The sequence below is a fragment of the Mus caroli genome, unplaced genomic scaffold (assembly GCF_978045245.1).
Source record: "Mus caroli unplaced genomic scaffold, Mus_caroli_1 scaffold_14, whole genome shotgun sequence".
NCBI classification, from domain to species: domain Eukaryota; kingdom Metazoa; phylum Chordata; class Mammalia; order Rodentia; family Muridae; genus Mus; species Mus caroli.
The window spans coordinates 39108910-39121891 of record NW_028227269.1 but is presented as its reverse complement, the minus strand read 5'-3'; the positions used below and the strand labels follow the sequence as shown (position 1 = coordinate 39121891).

Sequence of the window (12982 nt, the reverse complement as noted above, 5' to 3'; positions counted from 1 at the left end):
TTCAGATATCCTTTCCCCAGTGTGGCTGTGAGAACTTTCTGACTGGGAGCATGCTAAGTGGAGCTGGTGAGGGCAGACAGGCTGGTACATGCAGATGCCAGGATTAGCATACACTCTGGTCCTCATCTCAGAATCCTAATCACACTGTTGCAATGTTGGACTAGAGCAAAGGACAGAACAGGGCATCTCCATGCTACCAACAGTGTGCCCAGTTTTTCTCTTGCATATTCCTTCGTTTTCCTTTGCTCTGTACTTCCTCGGTATCAGAACACACAGGCTACTCTCACAATGGTTCATCATGAGTGGACACCAGGACTGAGTTCAAACATGAGAAAGACACCCCTAGGACACGGTCCTCCCCGGCCCCATCTTCCTTTACCTCCAGAGCTCTCTGTGGTCCTGCACTTCTCAAAATGCACCTCTGAGGTTGACACCTGCTATTCTCTTTAGATGCTAGCCTTTGAGTATTTCCAATTCTTCCTCACAAGTTTTTCCTACAACACTGTCTCTCAGGCTGGGAACCTTGCCCACCTTATTCTAGAAGCAAACTCCCAGCTTTGAAATAAACCAACCCTGAAAGACGTTAAGTGTGATCTTTATTTAATCTTTTATCAAGGCCTTAGTCAAAACTTCAGAATGTAAATTAAATTGTGCTCTTGCTCCTCTGAGAACTGAAGAGGGTGAGGCTCTCTCCTTTGTGGCATCAGTCTGGGAAATGAGCACTTGACAGTGTACAATGGGCCTGGAGTACATGCTTGGTGAGTGAGCTACCTCTGTGAATCCTGCTCACCATCTTACACCTATGTATAACGGGGTGTACATGATTAAAATTAGATGCATTAAGTGAAGGGAATGGTTATATAACTTAATGTGTCCATCAAAACAGAACTCTTTCACCATACCCTTATTCTATAAGTTCATAAAAGGCAGCCCCAAACAATAACCAAGGCCCTTTAATATCCTCACTTAATGCCTTGCTATCATGCCTTTGCTTTAAATAAAGTTTCCTTGCTACTTATGCAAATTTGTGTGCTTGTTTTAACCCTTTGAGTAAGAGGCCAAGAATGTGAGAACATCCAGCCTCGACCCCAACCATTGGTTAAAAAAAAAAAAAAAAAAAAAAAAAAAACTACTCATGGTTTTCTTATAAAATTAGGACCATGTTTCAGTATTCACACATTTTGATATAAACCACCCTGCAATGTGTAAAAATCAAATAAGACAGTGGAACCTGTTACTCTTCTGTGTAACAACCACAAACCAGACGGAAACCAACTTAGGTAGGAGTCTGAGCTATTCGTATTGCAATTATGCACAGAGAGTAAAAATACTTGCAGGCTTAGTTATAATAAAAATGTTCACAAAGGATCCAAAAATGCTGTAGTTAACGGGTTTTGGTGTTTAATAGGACAGCAGTTTGTCATTGACTTACACAAATGTAAACCCATCTCATGAAATTAAAAGACAGACTTTAGTTAAGAGACATTGTTTTCCATCAATGGATTTTTTTTTATTATGAAATACATGTCCTATCATTTTGTAAAATGGCAATACAAAGGGCTGGCATGCAGATAGACCACGTCACAGCTGGCAAAGGCAGCAGTCAACCTGGCAACTATCTGTTTTGTGTCGAGCTTTGTAGTGTAGACAAACTTGGATGGCTTGATTGGCTACATTGGCTCTGGTTAAAATCCTTAGTGTTCGGCTGCCCAGGTAATGGTATCATCTCCACAGGATGGTCACTTACACCGGTAACTTTCCAACCTTTGTGCTCTGTGGTGTAACTGTGTTCAGGGTCCAACAGCAACAGAAATAGGATCGATCGGCAAAGAAGTTTACAGATCTCATGACCAAGAGATTTGTGCAGCCGCTATTCTCAGCAAAGCCACACTGATGACTGGAATAAAGGCAGAAACATTAAGATTAATCTGATAACTTTATTTAATATTTACCATTCTGCAGCAATCAACATGAACATCTGAGCTAACAGAATCTCTTAAAATGTTCTGCTATGGAGCTGCTTTAGAAATACACTCATATGATAAAGTCAACTATTCAGTGCCAAAAAAGAAAAAAAAAAGGCATCAAGAGCAAATAACACTGATTTATTGTGTGCCCAAGCACTAGTCAAGAAATCTACTAAATTACACAGGAAAAGGAAATCAAAGCGGCTTTGTTATCTTATGCTTTTCATCTTACTTATGGGAAAGATTTTACTTCTTTAAAGCAAAAGAAACATGGAGCTTTCTACATACATGTATAAGTGTATGTATGTATGTATGTATATATATATATATATATTTTTTTTTTTTTAGGGTGTGATTACAAACACAAAGTGTTATTATCAAATGCAAACGCTAGTTCAAGAAATTTCTAACTGCAAAACCTGCAAGATACAAAGCTAAAATTCATAGGTTCCTTTCCTCAATTATGAATACTTTCACTAAACATAAATATTTTTACATATATTAATTTTCTGACATTCAAAATTGTAAAGTCAATATGGCAGAATTATTGTTAAAAGCACATATGTACAAATATTTTCCATACATAAAGTATTTGGCATAATTATAACAATCATACTGCATCCACAACTGTTTGCTTTTTACTTTTTTTTTTTTTACACATAATGGTATCTCTTATTAAAATTAACCAGTTATGTACAAAAATACTTGAACATTTATTATAGAAAACCTCTATAACCAGCCTCAACAGCATATACCTGCTGAATGGTTTCATTAAGAGAATATAAAAAAGTGGTCACTGCCTTCCAGGTAAGCTAGCAACAAAAACAAACACAACTAAACTAAGATGAGCTTCCCAACAAAAGAGGGAAAATATTTAACAGCATGGTTTAAAATACAGTTCATATCTATTGTCAATTGAGTGTTATAAACAGTCAGTAAAAGGAAAAGACAAAGATTAAAAAAATACATTACTACATACAAGGTGCTTTTTCACCCTCCTACAACTGCGCCATCATGTCTACTCTACCTCCACCTAATGCTATGCTGCTGTATCCATGCTAGAATGGTCCACAATCCTCTTCCCCAGAAAAAGGACCACAGGACGAGCGAGCAGAGACACTCAGCTCTCCTGGGAAGAAGGGAGAGTTTGAGGAATTCTTTATTTTATGCAGGATTCAAAGTTAATGCCCTCATCTTTTCAAAGTCCTTTCACCATTCAATCATGTTAATATATTTTCACTAAGGTTTTGCCTTCCTTCACACTATTGATTTAATACTGTCCTGTATTGATTCCCGAATCCTAGTTAATGGGACACAGTAATTTGTGCCTATTTAAACCTTGAACACCTGCTCTTTATCAGTGACACGTTTTGTGTAGGAAGTTATCAAGTAAGGAAGCACAAAATTCAAGTAAACACTTCTCCTGGGGTCTCTTGCTTAATCTAGCTGATTGGAACTCCGAAAGCAAATTGCACCTTGAAAAGTAATGCAGTAGATAGCATGGTGTCAGGACACTTAAAGATTCAGCAACCGATTCACAAAGCAGAGTTAAGGATGGAGACAGCTGTCAGATGTCAAAGAAGTATTTTGTTTAAAGAACAAAACAACTTCCGTTCCCAATCCATGCAACCCTTAAGTATCTACTCCAACCAACCAGCCTGCTTCAACCTTTAAATCTGAAGATATGAGCTTAACATTCTGCTCAAGGGGAGAGCTGAAGTCTTCACCTTTACTGAAGTCTCAAGAAAGGGCCATTGTGTTAGTATGTGCACAGACATGATCAGCTTTCTCAGAGTATCAAGTATTCAGAATAAAAGGTATACAACATTATCACGCATTCTATTGCTTGACAATATCGTATTGGTTTTAAGACTAAACTACATAAAAAAGGTGAACATAAAAAGGTACAAAAGGAGTCTTTTTCACAATTTACCACTTTCAAATGAGAAACGTTTTAATGAGACTCAGCCCCATACTTCATGTAACATCTGGCGTTTTAGATCAGTAACTTTTAATATTGTGCAACATTATATTAATAAGCAAATTTAACTCCATTCATTTAAAGAAAGGTCTGAGTAAGATATTTAAAGTGCCTACACTAAATGTCTTCTCATCAGACTTATCTTGTAAACGGCAAAGAATTCATCGCAGGTACATAGAAAAGTGACTTATAGCTGAGACACCTTGCGGGGCAGGGGCCTGGGCCTAGGGCCAGGGTCAGTCCTACGGGTCCCATTCTCCAGGTGGCTGGACCGGGCAGCCAAGGGCTTGGGGGGCAGAGCAGGTGGCTCAGAGGTGACAGGGATGGAGAGGCTGTGAGGTAGCGGGACAGGGCGCCGCAGAGTCCGCTCGTAGACACTGTAGGGGGGTGGGGTTTTGCTCTCCTTGCGTACAGGTTCCTCCGACCCGCTGAAGCTGGGCACGGGCACTGGCACAGGCACCGGCACCGGCACAGGCACTGACTGTTCATTGGCTTGGTTCTCAAAGCCCGAGGTTTCCGACGTGCTACACCGGCTAAGCGAGGAAATCCCACTGCTGTAGCTGCCGGACAAGACTGGGGAGTTTGAACTCAGTCCTGGGGAGTTGTACTCCACTGGAGATGGGGTGAAGGACTGTACGGAGCCCTGCTCCCACCAGAGTTGGGGTCATGCGAGAAAAGAGACAGATGTTAGAAATGTTTCACCAAACTGGCACTTGACTGACTGGCTCTTTATGAAGACAAACTTGGATTTATAGGTGAATCTGTAAGCCAACAAAGACCATGTGAGCCTACTGAGAGCAGGTAGCCATCAGTAAGCCCTAGAGAGGAGATATAGACAACTCAAATCTGCCAACACCTCTAGCCTCCAGGAAGGAGGGAAAATATATCAACTATACCACCCAGCCTGTGGCAGCTTACGGTAGTCTAAGCTAAGACAAAGATCAGATTTAAATTTAAGCATTGCCATCTGCAGTACTGAAAATACACCCCCAGATGCTTATCTGCCAGGCCCCACCCCCATTTACCAAGTTCACCTCAACACCTGCTAGATAAAACGGTCCTGAGAGTAACTGCAAGAGGGTGTGGAGACTACCATCAGTCCTGTCTTAAAGAGGATAAAGAGCTTCAGGGGCGTGGCTTGGCCGTGGGTCATGACTGCCAGATAGGATGCAGACAGCCTTGAGGAGCCAGTGGGAACACTTCCCACTGTAGGGGAATCCTCGCAACTGAGTCTTCTGGGAGCCCCTAGACATTGGAGCCAAAGCTGCAAAGTGACAGCATTTAGATTTTTTTTTCCCCCTGAGATGTGAGCTGTTTCATCTGCTATGTTTTTAAAAAGCCCAATTTAGTTGCTAATTTTTGAAAATAGGAAAATTTCCACATAAAACCCAGATTTATGGCATTTCGTAAGGAACTAGACACTGCAGAAAGAGCCCACATCTTATGGAGATGATCTAAAGACAAGCCACTCTAGGCTAACTTTAACTTGATGGCTGCCCCGCTGTGGTGTGTGTGTGTGTGTGTGTGTGTGTGTGTGTGTGTGTGTGTGTGTGTGTATGCAGGTACAAGTGGAAGTCAGAAGTCAACCTTGGGTATCATCCCTCAGGAGCTACCGACCTTGTTTTTCTAAGACCAGGTTTCCCCATGGCTTGGAGCTGCTGACCAGTGAGCACTGAGGTACTTCCTTTCCCTATTCCAGAACTGGGCTGGGTAGTACACACCACCACATCTACATGGGTAATGCGTCTGCTTTTCCACAAGGGTTCAGAGTGGCTGGACTTAAGGCCCTGTGCTTTCAAGGCAAGTACTTTACTGAGTTCCTTCTCCAGCCCCTAACCTCTCATTTAAAAAGATATAATGCTGGTAGGCACAACTCCTTTCATTTAATAGGAGTATATAATTAAGCATAGTGAATTATGAGATCCAGATTCTCTGACATCTTTTTCAGAAAAGACATCACACATTCAATATAAGACATGTAAGTTCAGTCTTCGGTAAAGAGTCAGTTCTAATGCATTGGGTGTTCAGGCACACCCCAAATTCTATCAGATAAGATACCAAAGTGCATTCCAATTGTAGGGAAGCTTGAAACTTGGGAGTAGTGTGCCCTCTAAAGTAACCTGGGAGTTACAGCACAGAGTGTGATCTGGTGATATTTCTCCTTTCTCTCCCTCTCTCTGTTCTTCAAGCCCTAGTTATAAAGATACGTTATATCGCAAGACTGCCTCTGGGCCAGTACAAATGCACGCAGGTCCCTTTTAGGACAGTACAGACCAGCTTGCGAACTCGAGCTATTTAATAGGCCCTTGAGCATTTTCCACTAAGGCTGCCTTTCTTCTGTAAGAGTTTAATCGCCAACACTTACTGCCTTATTTCAACTCTGCATAATGGAAATGAGAAATACAGGCGATAATTCCATCACAATGTGTGGGAGTGAGTGCTTTTGAGGGTGTACAGATACAAAGATGTGGAAGCACCATGCTGCCTGCCTTCTTCACATCAGGATGATGACAGGCAGTGGCTTCCAGAGCAAACACTTGTCTGTCACGTGGACTTCACAATAACAGCTGCACTGCGGAGTGACAGCAAAACTAGAAAATCATTTGCACTTCCAGAAAAATTTTACAACAGGAACTCTGGCAAGGAAAACCTAGCCACACTTTTTTTTTTGAGGCCCCACCCCCTGTTTGGTATTGTCTCTGTTTCCATCGGTGACAGTCATGAGCAGCACAGATACAGTGGGTCACAACCTGTCCTGAAGTGTTTGTGGAGACCAATTTGTCTTTTCATCTCAGCTAGCACTGTGTTATCCACACAGAGGACACAGGGTGTGGACACCTAAGTCAACCTGGTGCCAAACCATCCATTCAACACTCCCTCCAGCCTCCTGTCTGCTCCTGGGGCTGCACTTCTCACCACCCTTCTCCAGTGTGCTGAAAAGCCTTGTGGCCAGTCTGACTGAATATTGTTCTTGATCTTCCTGAGGGATTTGTAGGTTTGGAGATGTTAAATAGCCTGCATTTACATGTCAAACACGTGACCCTTAAGGTGGCTACCTTGTTCTCCATGGTTTTTTATTTCTCCCATTTATGCCATCATGTCCTCTATAATTCAGTATATGTTTGTAATGTGGAGTATCTTTAATACAAAGTATTGAGAGAGAAAGTTGGGTTTGGCTTTGCCAAAATGAATAAGGTTGATGATAAAGCCCCAAAACTTCCAGAAGAACATTTAGTAGACCTTGATTACGGGCATTTTTCAATGTAGGCGCACACATGTATGTTTAATGTGCTTTAAATGTGTTGACTATAGTTTGTTCTCATTGCCAAAATTTGGAGAATTAAGCTGCTCCTCCTCCTACTAAACAAAACAATAGAAAACAAAAAGTCGCCCACGAGATCTGTGTTCTTGGGTAAAGCTCTCCAAGGGGAAAAGCAGAGCTGTTTTCTTGCCCCCATCCCCCTTCTTAATATGACCTTGTCTGTAGGAATGAAAGCACCTTTTGATGAGCTTAGGACAAGGTTTTAAGAAAAAGGAACCAGGGCCGATCTTTGGACCCAGTCTAATGACAGACCTGTACCTTCAATGGAGACCGTCCAGCAGGCGAGGGGGATACTGATGTGGTGTGTCTTGCTGGCGAAGCTGTAGATGAAGAAAGAACATTTTAACTAAGAAAAACCAGAGGGCTGGCTGTATATGCCATCTATGTGTCCAAGCCCAGGCAGATGTGTTAGTGGATAAGGATCTTCTCAGCAAGGGAAGAAGAAAATGGAGAGGACAAACTACACAATGGCTCTCTAGAATAGATTCCTCGTAGAAGATGGTGCCATCAAGACATTGGCCAGTTAGTAAAAACGTTACTGGTGCACACACATGATGCTTTGACTAGAAGGGTATGGCCCCAAACTGCTCCGATGGCCTTTTTTTCTTTCCTTCCCGTTCTTTTTCTGCTGACAAGGCTTCATGTAGTCAAAGCTAGTCTTGAGCTCCATACATAGCTGTGGATGGCCATGAATTCCTTAGTCTCCTGACACCTCCTAAGTGCTTAGGTTATGTGTGTTTGCTGCCACGCTTGGCTCTCAAATCCTTTCTAAACCTCCAAGTCTAGATGCCTTTCATCACTCAACTGCTTTATCTCATAAAATGCTCCTGGGGGAAAGTGCCAGGAGTTGTTGGGAGACGCCTTCTGTCTTTGGCCTGAACAGGGAAGACCAAGGCCCTGCAGGCAGCCTAGAGCAGGCCTATAGAGATGTCCAGTAACCCTTCCCTTTCACGCCAACATTCCCAGTGCAGACAGAAAGCTTGTCCACATCAGTACAAATGGGGATAAGCTTCCCATTTCTTCTCTAATGCCTGTCCATAGGCTTCCCTCAGTCCCCTAGGTGGGGAATTTGAGATATCACCATCATGGCAAGAGTGACTTCTGCTTCTCTGGGATTTTCAGGTCTGATGCCAGGGACCCAGCATGTGTGTGGCATGTGCTCTTTTGTGTGCTTACAGATCATGTCTTGTTTCTAGAATGTAACTGCATAGCATAAAAACAGTTTGTGACCCAGTCGATGGGGCGAGGCCAAGCCGTACTTCCCACTTTCACACAGAGTGATTTTGGTGAATGTGAGCTCTGTTCCTCTGTGATTTCCTGCCACTCTTCCAGCCATCACACTGAGGTCTAGAACTCATAAAAACCTACCAAAAGGCTGAAAGGAAGAAAGACAGACAGTTGCACAGCCTCACAACACTGACCACAGATGATGACATCAGGACAGACCATGAAAGCAATCAGTACAGAAGGGACAGCAGCCCTACCAATCTACGTGGGAGGAGAAGGGTTTCCCAGCTGTACTGAGCCCTAAGAGACCACAGAGGGTGGTCCATTATCACACTGCGGGGTTGGGAGGTCTCATCTATACAAGCCAGCTCCTACTTCTGTTCCCACATGTTGTGAGTGCTGACTAGGAAGAAAACCACATATGTACAGAGAAATCGGTCCCAATGGGGGTGCCACATCTGCCACTACTGTCGCTGAGGTCAAGGTCTCCTGTGTACTTGACTTGGTCTTAGACACAGCACAGGCCTTGCACCTAATGCTCTTTCTTCGAGCTATTTTTCTGGATATATACTTTCTATAAGCCTAAAATAGACCCATCAGCTTCTTTTTGTCTCAGACGCCCAGCTAGCATTGACAATATTTATTCCTTTGTCAGAACTATCAATCCTATTTTCCCTTAAAAATACCTTTCAAGTTCCCATATTCACGGGCACAACCAAGCCTTTAAATAACTAGACTGTCTGAATGTACATGGATCACCAAAGAAATACAAATGATTTGGCTGATGGGCCCTCATTTCTACAATCAGACTGATATACTAATGCTGATCAATAGGATTAAATTCATCCCTCATTCTGTTTAAACATCTCACTGACCCTGCAGAAACTATTCAAAGGATGAGAAGCAACAATGTAGCAAGTGAAACCGAGTGCTCAGACTAGGGCAATCTGTGGAGGAAATGGTACCACATTTTCTTTAGTTCTTAGGCCGGCTACACGTGGAAAGCTCTAGCCAACGCAGGAAAGTGCTGACAAGATCTGGTTACTGGAAAAGGCAGTCAGTTCAAGCTTCTCTTAAAACTGCTCCACATGCAAGTCACCAAGCAAGTGGTGTATGTTCAGAGGGAAAGTTGGCCTTTTCCCAGCAGAAGCTCATGAAAGAGCCAGCTCTGCTTCTGTCTGTGATTCTCTCGGGACCCAGGGCCAGGCTGGAAGTTTCCCAACCATTTTCAGCACTCAGATGTTAGTGAGCAGAAGCAGCCCACAAATGGCCTGGTAAAATGCTGGCCCCAGCCTCATTTCAGGAACATAATCTACCGGCTCAGAGGCTAGACATACGTTAGGATGTGCTTCGTGAGCCACAGTTACGAGAGATGCAGGTCCACGCTTTAGCCCTTTGAGCAACACCACTGCTGGAAACAGAGCTCTGAGAGCAGCAGATAACTCAGAGTGTCAGAGGCACCTCAAAGCCACTGAGAGTTGGCTCTCGAGTCAGCTGAAACATTGATGTCATTGGAGAAGATTATAGAAAGCGGCCGAGTTAGCAGAGATCAGTGCAAGCGAAGGGCAGAGGCCAGTGGCCCATCAAGCAAGAAGGGTTGAACATGGAGCCAGGAAGAAGATGGCATGCTCAAATTCTTCCGAGGGGCTTATTAGAATGGACTGTTGTCTGACTGTATGGCAGAAGAACAGGGAAAGGAGGAGCCAACTAGAGGTGAATGATGTTGCTAGCAAACTGAAATACTCAATATACTTATTATATGAAAGTGATTATTCAAATGCTTCAAATACCCACCAGTCTGTGTGGGCCTTGGAGGGACAGGGGGAGAGATAAGTTTCCCACTGTCCGACATGTTCTTGGCTTCTTTCCCACTGTCCAGGCTCCAGCTGCTAGGGGTGGGATTCACAGCTGGAAGGGAATAACACAGCTAAACACACAAGAGCCAGCTTTGCCTTTCAAATGCTTGAGATCTTAGGAGTCCCGCAGAATTATCCAGAATGTAGTCAAAACGACCACAAAACCTTAAGCGGTAACCAAGCAGGACACTTCCCCAATACTAAACCTCTCTCTAATTGGTTACCTAACAGAGCTGACATTTAATTGAGTAACAGCAGGTCTCTTTATTTCCCTCAAGCTGTCAAACAGGACTACAAATCTCTATGCCAGGGAGTAGCAACCTGCTGAGAATTCCAAATGTGTTTAGATGCTGAGAAATAGATGGAAAATATAGTCATCAGCCTATTTGTAGAAATGTCTGAACAAATGGCCATCTAAAGGAGGCGATGAGGCAAAGGGCACTCTCTTATTTCAACTGTGTGGCAGAAGTACCAAGGGCAGGGTTGAGGGTGCCACACTGACCAGTCCTGTCAGGAAAGGATGAGTCCCAAATGGACAGATTACACTAAGTAAGTCCTGAGAAAACCACTTGGACTGCTGATAGCATCATTGTTACTTTGCAATCCGTCTGCTCCAGGCATCAAGGTGTAGGAATATAGACAGCTCTGCTAGGAAGCAGGGCAGGACACACAGGTTATGAAACACTCTACAATGAAGTTTCTAATAGTAAACCAGTGTTCCTGCTTGCTTCCCGTGCAGATACTGCCATCTGACGGACGCAGTGAGAATTGCCACGTTTTATTCCTCCAAATTACTGCTTTGATTTAATGGGGTGGAAATATTTTAAACATTATTTTTTTCTCTATTTCTTTTATATTTGCTGGGTAGTTTTCTTTAGTAAAGTTGGTAAAAATAACAGCACATTCCCTAGTTTCTCCCGGTGAAGATCAATGCTTGACTTACAACATTAAAGCTAATTCCGTGCTTTAAAATAATTTTGGCTAGGTCCTCACTAATTTTCATCTCCCTTTGGGAAGTTTTAATGTTAATCTATCAGTGTACCAAAATGGTAATACAGCCTAGTTCTTAATGGGGGCAATTAAAGTGCACTTTACTGGGACATTTCATTAGTGAGTCTTGATTCATTAGCCTGCGAAACTGCTATTTTTGAGGCCTGACCCTGAGAGGCAAACGGGTGACTTTGCAAGTCCCTGCACCCACAGTGGAGGAAGTGACATTTAATCTGCTCTTCCTGGTCTGTGTGTTGCTAATTGGCTTCTTAGCTCTATGCATGCATTTGGTGTGTGCATCTTATTTGTGTGTGCTTGACCTTGAGGCGGGGCCCCACTCCATTATGCATCGGATTGCAATGCTTGCATGGCATTTAATGGTACAAGAGCCTGTGTGAGTGACCACAAACAACAGATGAGCTGGCTGAATATGAGCTTTGTGAAGGAGACAATGGATGGGGTCTGTGGAGTCAATTTTAGGGGTAGCTACTTTTATTGTGTGAACTAGTGGCTTAATTGGCAACTTTGCTTCAGGAAGAGCAGGCTTGGCCCGGGCTCGCTGAACAACACAAAGTCATTACACAAAGGAGCTTCTAATTTGCTCAGAGCTTAGGAGTTTATGGAGAATGGATCATGATAAACTGCCTTTCACTAATTACCTAGAGATCACACTCACCCTGATCATTAACAGTCTAGAGCTCTACCTGCCACACGGCACACAGAAGACTGGGGGAAATGAGGACACAACAAACCCTGACACATTCTAGGACCTACAAGGGGTAGATGACTGGTACCCACCTTTCTCAGGTGCAGAAAGGTTGGGGTCACTTCGAGGCAAGGCCCCATCTCCAATGTGATTAAACAGCATCCTCTGGAAAGGGAGAAGAGTCCATTTTTATGATATAATATGCTGAGATAGGATGCCTTTTAGAAAATGAGATGGTTATCTCCTTATGAACCTCTTTGCTCAAAACATTTTCTATATGGTATAATGAGCCTAGGAACAAATAATTAAACTCTATTTAAGGAGGAAAGGGGAAACAGAGTCTTAAGTTTTCTGAAAGAAACATAATAAGAAATGGTGTTGTACATTAAATATAAATGGTAAATAATTACTCATAATAAACATAGGGAAAATGAATAGTAAGTATTCCCTAGTGTTCTTTACAAGTGTATACTGCTAGACTGGCAGTATGACATATGAAGAAGAGTGAAAGGAGAAATATTCATTTAAAAACCTACTATATAGACAAACTTAGAGTTCAAATCCTATAATAGACAAAAAATGAGCTAATGAATATTCTATAATTTTAAGCTACAAAATTACCAATTTTACATGGCTCTACCTAACTCATGAAAAGAAAAAGTGGAAACCTACAGCATTATACATTATTGTAATTGTGGTAACATATATACTGATTCAAATTTTATCCAAGACAGATAACTTAGGACTAATCAAGGAAGCCTTTCAGAGTTTCCCATGCTGGCACATGATCTCTTAGAGCAGATGAAACAAACTGAAATCCCCTTGCAATGCCAGTGACAACGGGAAATAAAATTGGTTAGCTGGTTCAGCCAAACGCACTCAGAAATCATTTCTGCAAGACATCAGTGCTGCGCAGAGGAGGTATCCTGGGCC

The 12982-nt window shown here is 42.6% G+C and overlaps 1 protein-coding gene across 7 annotated transcripts in view; it reads right to left on the bottom strand.

Moving 5' to 3' along the window:
- Nucleotides 1-1917: 1917 nt before the first annotated feature.
- The window catches only part of Dock4 (dedicator of cytokinesis 4), a 408217-nt gene continuing 397152 nt past the window's right edge, over nucleotides 1918-12982 (bottom strand). For 3 of the 7 annotated variants that reach the window (XM_029484743.1, XM_029484747.1, XM_029484745.1), the window contains 4 exons: nucleotides 12142-12214; nucleotides 10292-10405; nucleotides 7523-7590; nucleotides 1918-4591 (listed from right to left, as the gene is read on the bottom strand). In XM_029484743.1, coding sequence (XP_029340603.1) covers nucleotides 4136-4591; nucleotides 7523-7590; nucleotides 10292-10405; nucleotides 12142-12214 — 711 coding nt within the window. In that variant the 3' untranslated portion in view covers nucleotides 1918-4135. The remainder of the gene's footprint in view (nucleotides 4592-7522; nucleotides 7591-10291; nucleotides 10406-12141; nucleotides 12215-12982) is intronic. The other 4 variants (XM_029484744.2, XM_029484746.1, XM_029484748.1 and 1 more) reach the window with 3 other exon arrangements.